This window comes from Poecilia reticulata, linkage group LG6 (assembly GCF_000633615.1).
Source record: "Poecilia reticulata strain Guanapo linkage group LG6, Guppy_female_1.0+MT, whole genome shotgun sequence".
NCBI classification, from domain to species: domain Eukaryota; kingdom Metazoa; phylum Chordata; class Actinopteri; order Cyprinodontiformes; family Poeciliidae; genus Poecilia; species Poecilia reticulata.
In genome coordinates this window covers 13,624,578-13,641,178 of record NC_024336.1, presented here as the reverse complement: position 1 = coordinate 13,641,178, position 16,601 = coordinate 13,624,578, and the positions used below count along the sequence as shown (strand labels likewise).

Here is a 16,601-nt window from a genome sequence, read left to right as displayed (position 1 = left end):
GACATCTTATTGCTTTCGAAAATGTTGTTTGGCTCAGCACTTCTCTATTCGTAGGCTTATGGTTTGTGGTTGGGCTATTCAAAAACACCCACAGATTTGTTCTGAAATGACTCTTGCACTGTTGTTCACTTGCTGGTGGGTTTGGAAGTGACAGCTTTTTGCCTGCAGCTGCTGTTTGTGGCAGGCGTGTCATAAGTTAGTAATTTAATACCATCACCTTTTTAAAAACTGTTTAATGCTGTTGTGATAATATAAATGTACTCAGGACTTAACTTAAAAGTTTTAYCTGGAGATGAGAGTAGATTTATTCAAATTTTCCAAATTGTCTGTTAATATTCTTAATTGACTATAWTCAAGAAATCTACTTATTTGATAGGTAAATACATGCCTATTCAGTMCACAAAAGATTACGTTTTCATGAAAGACAGACATTTTTATTTTAATGAATTAATTTAAATTTACAACATAAACATTTGCAATCTTTATGTTTCAAAAAGAATGTAAGCAGAACGACTTGTCATGAGCTGAGATAGATATTTTTCTTTTGCTGTTTTTAAATGGTTACAAAACATCTGATTCTTAAGTAACGAATGTGGTATTTTGACTTATTGAAAGGATTACACTATGAATGAATCAACTTACATTTACTCTGACCAATAGAAGGAAAACATTTTTCAAAGATTTTTGTTGCACTTTTTTTCATGACACTTTATTCAGCTATCTTGGCATTAAACTATTTATTTGGATTTTGTGTCGCCTTTGACAGGCTTCGATGTAAATTGAGAGTTTCAGCAGTAGCTGTCTTGATTTCTGACACACACATGTGGTCTTGGTATAAACTAAGAGGTTATTTGATGTTCTTCTAACATATATTTTGCTATAGTGTGCAAAAAAAATACAAGTTGTCTTACATAATTTAATATATGGCAAATTAAAATGTTATGCTTTGCTGTATTTTAACCATGTTAAGGGCAAAAAGGGGAATGAGCTGCCACACAGGACTTCAGCGTCTTGCTCAGAGATCTTAGATTACAGTAATCAAAAGTGAAGAAATAAGAGCTTTTTCCTGCAGTTCTTGCGAAGCCATTACAGCATCAAAAAGAGTGAGTGGAGATCCTGAAATATGAATGAACATGATCACTTTTGACTGATGTACAGTAAAACACTGTAGGGGGTGAAGGTTTGGAGAGGTCTGTAAAACCCAGCGTGTTCTTGTGAACATCATGAAGGTTCCTATAAAGACTCTGACCACTTACTGTTTGTTTTGGGTCTGCTCAAAGTGAGGGATGTAACTTGGCACTCTAAAAGATGCCTTTCTGCTGCTTCATTGGGAAAATGTGGTGCTCACTTCATGAACATTAAATGAGCCCTCTCGCTCACGTGAAAAAGAGAGCGCTCATGTGCKTGCGTGTGTGTGTGCTATGTGCTGCACAGCTAATTTCAGTTGTGATGAATGAACTGCTTCAGCTCAACTGGAACACCACAGTCTCTGGAGTAGGGGGTAGTTGTGTGTGCGTGTTTGTGTGTGTGCRTGTGTGTGTGTTTGGTAAGCAGAGCATCAATAATTAATACTAACAGTTTGTAACACATCCACGTGACTGAAGTTGTTTTGTGTTTATCATCTCAGCGAAGGAAGARCCAGAGCGGTTTTGTTCATGTCATCAGAACATACTGCAAATATACTGGGTCTGCCTTCAATTTGGAGARGAAACTGAGGAATATTACATCTTATTAGTGTGAACATTTATTTTAAATWATGTGCTTAGGAGAAGGGTCAGCAAAGTAACAGCTCTCACTGTAAAAACATAGCAGACAGACTGGATGACTAGCTTGAATTTTCAACTCCTTGTTCTACTTACTTTACATCCTGCATGTTAATGGACCGTGTCGTCGCTCTTGTCGGTCCTTGCTGATGAGAATGACATTTCAATCAGCTTACCACAGCTACTGCGCCAGTGTGGACTGGTACAGCAGCTGTGGTAAGCTGATTGATCTCGCAAAGCGTGTATCATAGCAGGGTTCCAGCAGGCCTGAAGCACGCTTGTCTCGGATGATTATCTACAATGACAGTAAGAAAGGGGATTGTAGGATCGATTGGAAAAGTAGTTGTCCAGTGGCAGGATCAATAGATCCATATGTAGAGAGAAGAGTGACTGTCTGCAAGAGGAAGAGATAAATGACTGCGAGAGACTGAATGAATGAAAAATATCTTTCAGTAGGAAATATTAGAATAAACGAGTTYAATCCATGCCCCTTTTGTGGCCAYCAGCTTCAGAATAGAGGGCCYGGCAGATGTGTTGGTGAATGGGGACATGGCAGGAGTCTTTTGATTGGCAGAGAGATCCTTGAGACATCCTTGAAAAAAGTCATTGAGAAGACAGAACTGTGGTGAATAGCAAATCAGCATAAACACACGGGACTGTCTGCAACAGTCAGACATGGAGTCATAAAGTACAATCCTTTAATAAACTCTTTAGAGGAGGCAGCTTTTTGTAAGCTATGATTGTACATTCACTTAAACATGYGAAGATTGCTCTAATGRTAAGGATTTAAGAAATCCTTATGTGTGAAAACATTCTGAGCAACATCTGTTGCCTTTCGTCTACTAGATGTGACTGAAAAACAAAAGGTGAAAAGTTGTACACTTGAAGATATGAATTGGTGCCTAATTAAGTTTAATTTGTTGTTTTTGGTTATAATAAGGTCTGACTCAACATATGGTATGTTGACATGGCATTTAGACATGGCAAATATACAATGTATTATCAGGCTAAATAAGAATAATAAAAAAAAACCAATCTGAAATTCCTACATAAAATACCCATCCAGTGTTCAAAAGCTGGGACGATGTTTCTTGGCTGCCCGGGGAACGCCTCGGGGTTTCCCCAGAGGAGCTGGTCCAAGTTGCGGGGAAGCGAGAAGTCTGTCTCTTCGTGGGTTGCTGCCCTGGCAACTCAAACCTATTTAGTGGAAGATARATACGACGTGTTGGAAGATGTTTTCTTTCAGGTCGAAGAAAGCCCAACATAAATTATTTCATTTTAGGTGGTAGAGTTACGAGGTGCAGTTAACTGGTATGATGCACACCGTTGCTCAGACCCCCCAGGCCACTATCGTATCAAACTTTTTATATAGCTAATAAAGACAATAAAGCCTGGTGTGTTAATCAGCTATGAGTTCCTCCTACAATCCAAAACCGCTGGGATTTACTGTGTAAACAAGTTAAATTCAAATACAAACTTTACTATGTTAAAGCATCTGAAACTGCCATTTAAAGCATGGGGTGTTGTCTTCATAACTTCAACTGGTATAATTCACAAAATAACTAAAATCTCTTATTTTCTCAGAAATTGGTGGTTTTTATCATGTTTCTCCATTTCTGTTCTGGTGACTTTCCCTGGTTTCCTTGTGGCAATATGATTTTCAGTGATTTTACTGCAATTATCCTTCAAACCACTCATTTATCTCCTTATGCTCTCTTTAATAGTGACAACTCAAGAAAAAAACACCAGACAGAATTGAGACTGGGGCAAAGATTTGTCTTCCAGCAGGACAGTGACGCTGCCATGCAGCCACAACTGCAGTGGAATAGTTTAGATGACTGTCATTTGATAAGATGAAATGGCCAAGTCAAAGTCCAGAACTAAATCCAAAATTTGGGACTTGAAAATTGAAGTTTTCAAGTTTCTTTATCCAATATAACATTCAGCTCTTTGAGAAAAAGAAGTCTTTGTAAAAATTTCAGCTTCCAGATTCGCAAAGCTTGTAGAGCTTGTCATTATTTTGTATATTAAATTAGGTGGCAAATACAGGTCATGTTTTTAAGATTTTATTTTAAAAATTGGAAAACCATACATTCTTTTCAATTATATTTTCCATTTTTTATTTCCACATTACAATTCTGCACTATTTTGTTTATATGTACCAATATTTTTGTACAATTTTTCAATTATCTGCATATGTTTAAAAGCTAAACTTCATGGGGTATTTGTATTGAAAGTATGAATGCTTTTATTAAATCCAATTTTTTACATTGTTTTTTTGTGTCTTTTATTGACACACTGGTTCATTCAGGAAAGTAAGACTTTGAGAAAGTTTGAATATTGTACAGATGTCAGTGAGGTCAAGTTCACTAAGAAATCACTAAGTAAGTATGTGAACTGTGTGCTATATTTCTTGATTAGGTAGTTCAAAATAAATGACAGAAAATATCTGACTTGCATGTTAACTACTTTTGAATGAAAAGCAGAATAAATATGTTCACAGTTGCAGAAATGAGAAATGCGCCTCTACTGCTGGCATTTCAAGTGAAGATGTAGTACCCTGTCAACAATGACTCAAGCAAAGGAGTATTTCTTATAATTTGTCTTGCAACTTCACAATCTGTTGTTTTATTTCCATCTTTTTCACAAATTCAGTCAGCTGTATAACTTTAGAGTGATACCATATAACTCTTCTTTACACCACCAGTTTTATCAAAGTCATTTTTAAATGTTGCCCTAAGCTAGATTCCTTTTAGAGGGGATTCAAGAGGTTAATGATAATGCTGCTCCAGGCAATAATAGTCACAATAACCGTCACAGTGTATGTCTCCGATTTATGATGCTCTTCTTGGTGTACGACTTTTCAAGACCTTTACACTACCGGTTTTTGTAGTTGTAATTTTTTCTCAACTCTGTCGTCTCACTTCCGTTGTGACATGAGTAATGTATTTCAGTACTCTAACGGTTTAACATTAGATTACTGAATGTTTACATTAGAGTACTGTCACAACTTTACTAAAGTTGAGACAGACATATATATTTAGTCTAATAAAGTTTGTAAACATTTTTGACATATGCAGGGATACTTCGACAAGCAAACATGAAGTGAATTAATCCTTAAGTGTTATCGGTCTTTAATGTACAAACAGTGGTGATATTTCAACACATGAATCTCTTCCTCATTTAGGATAGCTGTGCACGTGTCTTGCTTTTCCGAGGAGCCAATAAAGAGATAAAGAACTACAATAGCCAGACTGCTTTTCAGGTATGTCTGGCATCTAATAGTAGCTGAAAGTTTAATTGTGTGAAATTACATAGATTTAATGTTTATAAAGTATAGCTTTGTCTTAATACATTATTCCTTTTATTAAAGACAAATGATGTGCAAATATTGTTTGTATGAGTGAAACATTTCCAGACGACAAAAACTGTTGAGTATGTGCTTAGGTTTGTTTTCTGTCACTTAAACATTATCTCTGCTTTCCATGTTGTTTTTGCCCATTAGGTGGCTATTATAGCAGGAAACTTTGATCTTGCAGAAATCATTAAGGTCCACAAAGCATCAGATGTCGGTAAGTTGAGAATAGACGTCACTTTGCTAAAGTTGATTAAATATTCAGCTGCACTCTTTATGCTAGTCTATTTATGTAATAAATAGACTAGCATAATAGTTTAAGATACAGACTGAAGAAGAACATAAAAAAGAAGAAGGGTGTGTGAGGACACTGGACCATGATGAGTTAAGCAGTTTCTCTGTGAAATAACATACAGGAAAACTCTGCCATCTGGTGTGGACAGCTTGTAATACCCCACTCCAAGACACATTTCTCAAATTAGTTTTTCCTTTGTAAGCAACAACCCTAGTAAATCCGTATTTGCATATAAAGGCTAGATATTGTTGCTTACATATCCATCTTTGTCAACAAGTCAGGATTTAACTTTAGTTTTCATTCTAGGTGATTAAATTAGAATATTCATGCTTATAAAAATCCCTATATACTATTTCCTTTTGTTTCATTTAAATTTTTTGTCTTTCACTCACCAGTCTGAATTTTTTACTTAATGTACTTCCTAGTTTGACATTTATGGATAATGAATCCATAAACAATCTAATTATGTGCCATAAACTTTCYAATATTTTGCCACATTACAACCCCAAAAGATCAATATTTTACTGAGAATGTAAATGATTGGACAACACAACATAGCACATAATTGTGAAGAAGCAAAATGATGCATGTGCTTTTTTATATAAATTAATATCAGAACTGTGTAGCATGCATTTGTATCTAGGCTCCATAAGTGCAGTGCAACCAGTTGCCTTTAAAAGCTACAGCTCAGCTGTGTGGAATTTAATTTCGGTATAAATCCAGCACCAAACAGCATCATGAAGACCAAGAAACACACTGTACAGATCAGGAAAAAAGTTGTAGAGATCTTTGAAGCAGGGTTATGACTGCAGTCTGCGATAATATCTTCCTTTAGTCTATGGCTTCCCTCTTTTCGTTTCTAGTGCCTTTCAGGGAGACCCCCTCCTACACCAACCGTCGACGTGCTATGGCTGGCACTCTTCCCTCACCACGTTCCTTGCTGCGCTCGGCAAGTGACAACAACCTTAACGGTGACCATGATCATATCCACCCTCCGCGCCCTCGAGAATCCCGYGGCCGCCCTGGTCACTCCCCTGTTCCCTCACTGCGCAGTCTCCCAGCTTTTGGGCAACAGCACAGCAGCCTTGGAGAAGTAAGACTATTATAAAAGGTTGTTAAAACCAACAGTGATGCCATTAAAGCAGACTGTTTGCATGGTTATTTTCTCAATCACGTAGTGATGTTTTGTCCCTCTGCTTTGCTTCAGGGTCGTCATGGGGAGATCCCTGACAGCAGTCTTCAGAGTACCGGCAGCTCCAGATCCTCCCATTCCCGCTCACCATCATTACATCACATGCATGAAGAGGACAGGCCGGTCCCAAGACGTTCCCACAGCCATGGCTACCCTCATGGACATGGTCCTCGTGGGAGACTCAGGTTTGTGACGATCTCTTCTGCCCGGTTTCACTTGTTATTTCTGGTTGTACTCAACAAATACCAGCTGATGAATACTGCCAATCTTTTTGATCTCATCTCTAATTCATCTCACCCTTGCTAGTCTTTTCACATATTCACTCTAATAGCTAATTTGTGACTTGTCTTTTGATTATSTACCTATTTAGATTTTGAAGCCTTGTTTCAAAAAGCCAAGTGTCCCATGTGATGTTGCTGAGTCACTTGTTACTCATCGGTAGCATTGCATCTTATTCGATCTGCTCCAGTCAAATTCTGGAAAAAAAAAAAATAAAATAATTACATTTAAAGAATCATGCAATCCACATTTAACCATCAGTCATTTGCACACATAAAGATATTTTCTATTAAATGTGTTCTACAAAGCTCATACAAAAGTAAACAACTTTTGGATTGTTACCCAAAAGATGTCTATAAATTGAYATTGGCTTTACTGTAATAAACTGAACACAGGTCATTAAAAGGTTTGCTGGTTATGTTTGGTGTAACTTTTGAATGATCCATGCTTCTGGGTATTTGGGAATAGTAACAGGCATSTTCATGTCATGTRTAAACAATGGCCATGTTTGTTTATTGAGATGCTGTGTTTCTTGTCAAAGAGATGAGGAAGAATATTCTTGGAGTTTGTGTTTTAAAGTTTTAATGTGTAAAAAGGCCCGATTCTGTACAACAGTGTTTAATTAATGCTGCTTGCACAGGGCTGTACATGCTGATAGGCTCATAGGAGCTAATAATGATCTCCCTTGCAACAAACTTTAATCTGTCAGCTTGTTTGGATCATTAGATACATTTTGAGTTAGAGTGATTTATGTATTGGCTTCATTCTCAAATTGGAGCTATGAGTAATGATGTAAGACATCCAGCCCAGTTCAAAAGGTCCTGTCAAGTGAGGGCAGACTAAATCTAATTTGTTTGCATTTAACCAATAGATTAATTCAAACTAGATCACATCTCTGAGGTAATTGGTTTATTAGCTCTTAGGTTATAAGAGCTCAACTACATGCAGTATATATCCAGTGTATGTGTGAAATGGTCTGATGTCTGATTATTTTCATGTTTAATTCCCTTCTGGTATGTTTTATCAAATGTACTGTGTTTAATCAGGGCTTCAGCCCTCTTAGTGGTCTAACATTATGTCGCAATGAATTTGATTATTTTCTACAATATCAGCGCTGCACAGGGTATTTAGCAACAGATATCACGTCAATGTTTTTGTGGACATGTTTGTTCAGTCCAAGGTTGTTTGGGTGGAGCGAAAAGACAACAAAAGACTAAGAGAATAGAAAGCAGGGTTAATATATCTGCTGAGTCCTGGAGTAAAAAGCCTCCTCTWAACATGGAGCTGAGACCTTGTTCCAACCTTGSCGCTATATGTTAAAGTAAGGAGAATGTATATGGAGTCCTATAAGACCAGCTGGTCTCAATATCCAGAACCTGCATCCAAGTGAGAGTGATGATGTCCTTGAATATATATTTTTTAATGATATTCTCCCTCTCTYTTTTTCACTGTCTGACCTACTGTTTATGCCAGTGGTAATTCTAGCGGCATTATAGGTGCCAGGGGAGTGTGAAATTAGTTTGGCTGGTCAACAACAGACTCCTGTGAAACTCACCATCACTTCCCCCTCCCTATTTGTGTAACAGGCTTTCAGGGTTCCAAAACTTGACCTTATTTTGGTAGAAAGTTAATAAAAAAATTATTCAAAACAATTAAGAGAGACTGGATAAAACCAACTACTGTAGTGTTCATTAAAGCAGACAAACAAGAAATACAAATAAAATCACATTAAAGTCTAGAAGTTTGGCCATAATAAGATCTCCATCTTACACAGTAGACAATAAAATTAGAAATACTGCCAGGTTTTGACGTGATGATGTACAATTTTATTAGAAAAATAATATTTGCTTATGCCACAATATTTTAATTAGCCACTTAATGTTCCTTATCTCCTAAGGAACACTGTTTCATTGTATTAACTTGAAACTACATATCGAGTTGCACACTTTGTGTCTTTCAATCAGGGTGACTCAGTGTTATCTGATTGCCAAACTACTGAATTTTTTWAAGTGGGCATACAATGAAAAACCAGCTTTTTTAGGGTTTATCAGTGTTCTAGTAATAATTAATGAACATCGCTGGTTGAAGTCTTTTTGGATTATTTCTCATTGACGTTTTTAAATTAGCTCAAATTTTTTATCTCTTGTCTGTGACTGGAGTGAATTTGATCACAAAAAGTTCMAATTTTTAAAATAAAGTTTGAGTCATAAAATCATTATTCGTTTTGTGACAACACATTCCTGTTGGCATAAAGACAGCTTTATGTTGAGACAATCGCAATGTTTAGACATGTCAACCCAGAATTATTACTCACTAACCGCATTCTTTTCAACACTGGTTTARGTTTTTSAAACGTATGAAGAAACATTTTATGGAAAAAAGTTAAATCAGTAATTCTCTTGTCACATTCTCCTTCATGCAGCTTCTTTTGCTATGTTCTGTTTTTTTGTTCTGAAGAGCATTACTTTGACTTTCAAGACGTTAGCCTTATCCCTGCAGTTTCTCCCACTCAGTTATAATTTCCAAGAGTAATTTGATGTCCATGGTACGTTTGATGTTTGTTTGGTTAGTCATGTCCCTCCAGGTCATGAGTTCCATCATACTTAAAGGTCAACTATAACCCTTCTGAGTTTTGAGTGTACCTCAGGGTCCTGTTTTGTTTTATACTTTTTACTCTACTCTTTCTTCCGTTATTATTTCCCTTCATTCTGTCCCTGAAGAGTAGASTGAGTGACTCGTGGGAATAAAAGTCCTTCCACTCGCAGGTTTTCAGTGAGTTCTCAGAGGTCATATTTTAAACGAGTTCCTATTACGTTCTCAGTGTCATTTTCAACTGTTTATTCAACGATGCTGATGGACTTTGTAGGAAGCATTCAAGGTGAAAAAGAACATAAAAATTCTTGTTTCAACAATCTTTATAAAATATGAGCAGTGGTCTGGAGGTTTATAAACAATAAGACTATTGTCTACATATTTAAAAATGGCAGAAATGTTAATRTTTCAGCCAATAAGTAAAGCTTCTCAGTAAGAGCTAAGTGGTGTTTGCCTAGCCAAACTCAATCTTTCTTAACAAGCTAAGATGAGGTTTTACTGTTTTGAATTGTAGATTTGCAGGGCATAACCTTAAAATGTTCTTCCCATGTGCGTAGTCGACAGTCTTCATTCTTCTTAGTAGCCATAAACACTCCCATGTTAAGGAAGAAAGAATGAAAGGACACGGATTCATTCATGTGTAGCAAGGCAAGGGCAGAGTGAGGATCATTAGAATGCAAAGTGTTATGCTGATTAGGACTGCACATCTCACCTTAGAGAGGTGGGCTATTTGAGGAAAAACCCATTTACCTGCTAGGGCAAGACAGTCATGCATAAAAATGCTTCACTGAAGCAGCTTAATTTGATAGCATCTGGGTAAATGGCATTAAATGACATTTTGAGGTGTTTCTTCAGATTTATGTCAACACTTTATAAAATAAACCCAACCTTAGGCAGCTGAACTCATTGCTAAGCTGTTCAGAAGATTACATATGATTAACTGGGTTTATTAATTGTGATTATAGGTCTAATAGAAAACATAGAAACAGCTTCTTTTATTTGTATTTTTTTTGTTTGTTTTCAACCTAAGCCTCCGTCGCACAAGTTATATTAAAGTTTATACTTCAGTTTCTTCTTAGAAAACCAATTATGAAAAGTGTTATTTTAAAATACACTGAATTTCAGTTCAATTCCAACCCAGTATTTTTTGTAATAAAACAGCAACAAAAAAACCCCAATCAAGTTCAATTAAAAACCATTTTAGCATGCATTTTAATTAATTGGTTCATTTTAAATATCATTACTACTAAATTCAATTGCAATTAAATCAAATTCAGTCTGATTGCAGCGATCGCTCATCCCAAACAACAAAGCAAACCATTGAGATCAATTTGAAGCTCCAAGCACAACAGTTTTCAGAGACTATGTTAAATTGAACTAAAATAGACAGTAMATTTGCATATACTGTAATCATGAAAGCAGACTGAAGATATAACCTCACTTGGATAACTGTTATGCTAATCAAGTTATCCAAATGTGAGAGAGACTCTGCGAGGTACACTGGTATTCACTTCAAAGAGAGGTGAAAATGTGGTTGAATTTGTATAACAGAGCATGTTTGTTAATGCCTCAACGGTTTTTGCATCTCTCACGTACCTCTGAATTTCAAAATACATTACCTCACACAGCCTCTGGTTTTATAGAGAAAGGTGAGCAGTTCCCTCCACATCCRAGATGTCTTGATGAAATTACTCAAAGAATAATGTCCTGGCTGGCATTCATCCAGCTGTGAAGTTGAAATAGATGAAAATCTTTCTGACAAGCTTTTGAATTGATATCTTTGCCAAAATACAAGTGGCTGTGTACCTAAAACTACAGCTATAATGGTTTTTGTAAAAGTGAGGATGATAAAGTGTCTGCATAGCGCAGCCTCATCTTCTTTCTGCAACCCTCTTAAAGCTTGATAAGTGTGCTGCTGTTGTTCTACGCTGTGACTCAGACATTAATATGCTGGAGCCACCATAGGCCGTCAGATTCTATAGCAATTGGAAAGCCATCAGCAAATGGTTGTTTCGATATTGGGTGTTTTGTGGGGAGGTGGTGGGTTGAGGGGGTGAAAGGAAGGGTTGAGTAAGGAAAAGGGAAATAAATAAGTCTAAAAATAAGAAACAAGGAAGACAGTAAGACAATGAGAAAATATGAGACAGAAATCAGGAATTAAAATTAAGGCAACAGATAGAAATAGACAGAAAAAAAGGCTATTGCACAGCACATGTAGTGTATCTGGGCATATAGTTGAACATTTCTRCTATGATACGGATGAAGTGCCAATGCAAATATCTTGACGTTCTCAACATTTTCTTACATCATGACCACAAACTTCATTGTGATTTTATGTGATAGAACRACACAAAGCAACACTTGATTACGAAGTGAAAGGAAAAGGAGATATTTTTCAAAGTCACATACATCATATGAGCTCRTTTGATCTGATACCGCTATGGATCCTCACGCCTTTATCTGTAGCAGCAGAAAGAGTGTGATAAGTCAACAGGCATCCACCCTTACTTACTAGATTACAACATCCACCAGAGAGATGCTRGTGAAAAAAAAACACACCAGGAACACTTATATGATTGGAGTTTCTCATGAGGTGAGTTTCAGAACTTTTATCATTTTTAGAACACGATTACGTTACATACCATGCCACCGCCGCACAGATCTGTGCCTGCCTGCCRGGCCCTGTGCCGCTCTGCTGCGRCTGCACTGAGCGCAYCATGACAGTGACCAGGCGGGTGAGCWGTTGTTTGTGCCGTTCTGGAAAACTATATCTAGTAGCTGTAACACCTAAAGTAAAAACATATATATGTTGGGCTCTCACCAGGCTGAAAGAAAACATCGTCTGTCATGTGTGAAGCTGGTGTAATTCCAGCTTCACACATGACTCCATGACAAAGGCTCACAAGACAGAAACTCACAACCTTATTGGAAAATGGAACACAAGTTGAAGATTTCCAAAAATAGATATTTCTAACTAGATAAGCCAGACAAAAAGTTAGATTTTTTTTCTGCACTCCTTCCCAATCGTAAATGTTGATAGTCAATGTTGGRAGTGTGGATGTATTGCTAAGTGATGTACWTGTTAACAACATTGGGAAGCTCTTCATCTGAAGAAGATATTAAAATTAGAAAACTTTGAATCACCACTTTTAGAATCTGTAAATAACTAAAACTTTACAATCTGGTTTATGCCCTCACAATAGCATAGAAACCACTCCCTTAAAATATCCAAAGATCCCTCCATGATAGCAGATTCGGGATAATAAAGGGCTGATAATATGTCTTTTCCAGGTTTGATTGGACAATCAAGTAAATATGTTTAAAAAATAAGGAAATCTGATGTCTTGAAATTGGCTTTTGTCTCTTTAAAAAGCCCCCCCCTTCGGCATGTCATCACAACAGTGCTCCTCCATGATACCATTTATAATCTTTCTCAGGAGCATAGGACTGAGTAGTAGTTTGTATGAGTTTAGCAGATGCACAATTTCACAAGGTGTTTGCTTATTGCTGCTGCCTCTAGTCTGGAGGACGTTGGGACTGCAGCTCCAAGGAAGAGCTTATTCTTCCCAACGGTCCAGTCAAAAACATAGACTCAAACTCAATCAGGACTGAGGTAAAACTTGAAAATTTATGTTCATACTCTCCATCCAGTTTGACTCATCCTGAGCTGCTTTCCAAAGAGATATGAAATGAAATGACATCAGATTTGCATAGCARTTTTCAGGGCACTCAGACACTTTGAAACCAGTCATTCACAGACTGAATGCAGGCTACTGGCTGGTAGCCACAGGTGCCCTGGGASAGTCTGATATGGAGCAAGATTTCAGTCTGTAGATTCACAAAAAGARCTATAAYGAAGCTCTTTTTGTAATTACAGCTCTTGCTTTTCCTTGTATTGAAAGGAAAGGTTCATTATTGATTTATGCCACTTAATATACCCTCCAAAATCTGAACTAAATAAACTGAAGCCCGTGATTGTAACCTGATTATACGTGAGAAAGAGAAGATCTGTAAATATCAATGCTAATTGTGTCAGTGTTTCATTTCAGAGAATAATAAAGCGACTTTTTACACTGAATGAGCAGCTAACACACACAAGATCAAGTTAAGTCGTAGAAAACTGATTTATTTCTAAATGTATTTGTGAGTGCACATTATAATTGTTTTTCTCTTAAATAAAAAAAGAAGAAACTTGAGAGTAAGCTTTGGCAGCACAAGCAGCGGCATGATGCTGAATGCAACTTGCACAGCCACAGAGGTGATGATGAATGAAGACTAGGCGGAGCTCTGCTGATGTATTAGAATTCATTGCTTGAGAGAGAGGCAGGAAAAGGAGAGAATGGAGATGCGGTGTGAAGAAATGTGGAGGAGAAGGATGAAAACGGGTGAAATGGAAGTGAGAGAGAGAGAAAGAGAGAGAGATGGAGGGGATTGAAGGCAAAGAGGCAATGAGTCAGGAGCGACAATTAAACCAAATGGGCTGGAGCTTTTGCCCCCCCTTCTCCCCCCCCACCCGCCACCCTTCTGCACACAAGTGTACACGCAGACAGACACACACACACACACACGCATACTTACGCAGCCTGCCTCAGGGAGCTATGGCGCATGCACACTCCACTCTCGGCAGACAGGCAGAAGGAGATCAGTTGTGCTCTGGGACTGGTGTGTGTCAGCGATGTGTTAGCGACATACTGGCAGTGGCGTATGCCATGCCAGTGAAGGTGCAATGCTAGCCGGAGCGGAGGGGGCTGKGTGTGTTTGTGCCTGGGTGCACAGCTAGAATGCACATAGAGGGCTTGTGGCGTGAGAGTGTGAGCGAGCCGTCAAAACGGAGGGGAGGCACGGAGCACAGCAGCAGCAGCATTGCTAGAGTGTGTGTGAGTGTGTGTGAGCGTATGTGTGAGGGGTGGAGGGGAGAGGAGAGGCAGACACGGAGGGACTCCGGGGAGAGGGAGCGGGAGTTGGGGAGCAGACCTAACCTTTCTCCTCCACAGCAGGAAAACCAGGACCCAAGGACAAGGGAGGATCTGTAGTCCAGCCCGGAGCATCTGGAGCACAGGGCATACGGGAGATTTCTGTTTGTCTTTTGGAGGGACTTCTGATGGAACCCAAACTCAGGATGTGCTTAACTAAAGGGGGCTGCCAGTCGGACCTGATAGATCCACACAGGAAAGGAAACAGGGCTATTCCTTTTACTGGTACATTTTTCTTCTCCTACCTCGAATAGGATGCGAGAGAGAGGGGACACCTAAGAGGGAGAGGGTAAAAGAGAGCAAGGACATTGTCTCTGCTACTGAAGAAGAAACAGGGGGAGGACAAGAGTGTCTTGGAGGAAAATACTATTCTCTCATGACTCTCCTGTGGAACACTGACTGTTGATTGGCAGGTACTTAGGCATGCCTATGAATCCCTCCCTGGGAACATTAACAACCAGGGGGTGTCACCAGGTCGCTGTCCCACTGACGACCATGTCAGTGACAACYGGCTTCAGTTACCAGCTCCCTGGAATCACCACAGTAACATATGTGTTTGTTTACAGCCCTGGCTCAGTGCAGCGAGACCCAAGCCCACCTCATCACACACCCCCTGCACTGACAGGCCCTCGTGGGCCCAAACGGAAACTCTACAGTGCTGTCCCAGGACGTACCTTCATTGTGGTCAAGCCCTACACCCCACAAGGGGAAGGAGAGATCCAGCTCAATCGTGGAGAACGGGTAAAAGGTGAGTTGTCTTTTCTGATTTTTCTTTTTTTTTTAATGTAAGTGTTATTTTATCTGCCTCAATTGATTCATTATTAGAATTATGACCACRATATATACAGATGTACATTTATGCCTGCTGGTTGTCGAACAAAAGTATGTGACAAAATATACAGAACTTACCTTGTTCTCTCATATCATTACTTCACTTTCAGCCTTGAAGTCATTTCAATAATTTTTGAGCATAACATTGTGAATAGCCATTTCATCAACTTTTTTTTTTTTTTTGAATGTGGTGATTTCTGCTATTACCAATGTTTTTTCTTTCATGGGTCTGTGTGTGTGCTTTTGTCTCCATTCATGCTTCACTCCAGACTTTGACTGTAATGACGTAGAAGGTAAACTCCATAATGTGCTCCGCACCCAAAATCCCCCCTCCAACAAACCTAAGCGTGTTTACCCCACACCCGCAATGAAAGCAATTAGATCCTGTTTGAATCCACTTGAGAAATTTGCACACTCCCACAACAAATCTTTGATCACTGCAAGGAGAGCGTGCAAATTCAAACAGGTCCCATGTGCTTTTGGATGTTGGTGTGCATACATATGATGTATTTTTCCACCTTTGGGAGAGTGCTTCCTCTGTGTGTACACAATAGATTTTCTGCTTGCCCTTACCTTTTATCACCTGTCCACAGACACCCAATTCTAGACTGACCCCACACCCAACATCCTGTCACTTCACATGCATCACCATGGATCAGACCCACATTAGCTTAATGGAATCAGTTCCCTCATGTCCTTAGAAGGTCCAGAAGGAGTCGGGTGGCACTCATACTGAGACCTCTTATGTTCCTTTCAAATCTACGGAGGGACAGGAAGTTACAGCTTAAGGGTCAATTTGAAATRTCTGTCTAAGCTTTGGGTGAGACACATAATCACTTACTTCCTGCTTCTCCTAATCTACAAAGAAATTATAAGCATGCCTTTCTATATTATTATGGGGAAAAAATGAAACAATCTGAATTATAGCCGGGCAGCCTTGAAAGGTGATGGATACTGAAGTTGACATAATAGTTAATGCAGTTGTGATGACTCAACAGCAGTATGGTATACCTCCAACTGTCGAATGGATCGGCTGTCACCAGCTTTTACGCTGGTGCCACTGGATCCATAACCCTGCTATTAATGTGAACACCCAGTGTTTTGTAGTTCTCTCATGTTGACACATACAGGAAACAAGCTTACAGCATCATGGCAGCCAACACTATGGCACTGCCAAGAAAACCATCTGGTCCTGTTATGCAATACTGACCATCACTATATTGTGATATCTATCTATCTATCTATCTATCTATCTATCTATCTATCTATCTATCTATCTATCTATCTATCTATCTATCTATCTATCTATCTATCTATCTAT

The 16,601-nt window shown here is 38.6% G+C and overlaps 1 protein-coding gene across 10 annotated transcripts in view; it reads left to right on the top strand.

The window, feature by feature from the left end:
- The window catches only part of shank3a (SH3 and multiple ankyrin repeat domains 3a), a 140,030-nt gene that overhangs the window by 64,670 nt on the left and 58,759 nt on the right, over nt 1-16,601 (top strand). For 7 of the 10 annotated variants that reach the window (XR_001776702.1, XM_017305277.1, XM_008411317.2 and 4 more), the window contains 6 exons: nt 4,951-5,028; nt 5,269-5,335; nt 6,277-6,506; nt 6,621-6,790; nt 15,016-15,197; nt 15,550-15,573. Coding sequence is in view for 9 of the 10 variants with exons in the window: in XM_017305277.1 (XP_017160766.1) it covers nt 4,951-5,028; nt 5,269-5,335; nt 6,277-6,506; nt 6,621-6,790; nt 15,016-15,197; nt 15,550-15,573 (751 nt within the window). In the remaining variant the exon portion in view is untranslated. The remainder of the gene's footprint in view (nt 1-4,950; nt 5,029-5,268; nt 5,336-6,276; nt 6,507-6,620; nt 6,791-15,015; nt 15,198-15,549; nt 15,574-16,601) is intronic. The other 3 variants (XM_017305279.1, XM_008411321.2, XM_017305283.1) reach the window with 1 other exon arrangement.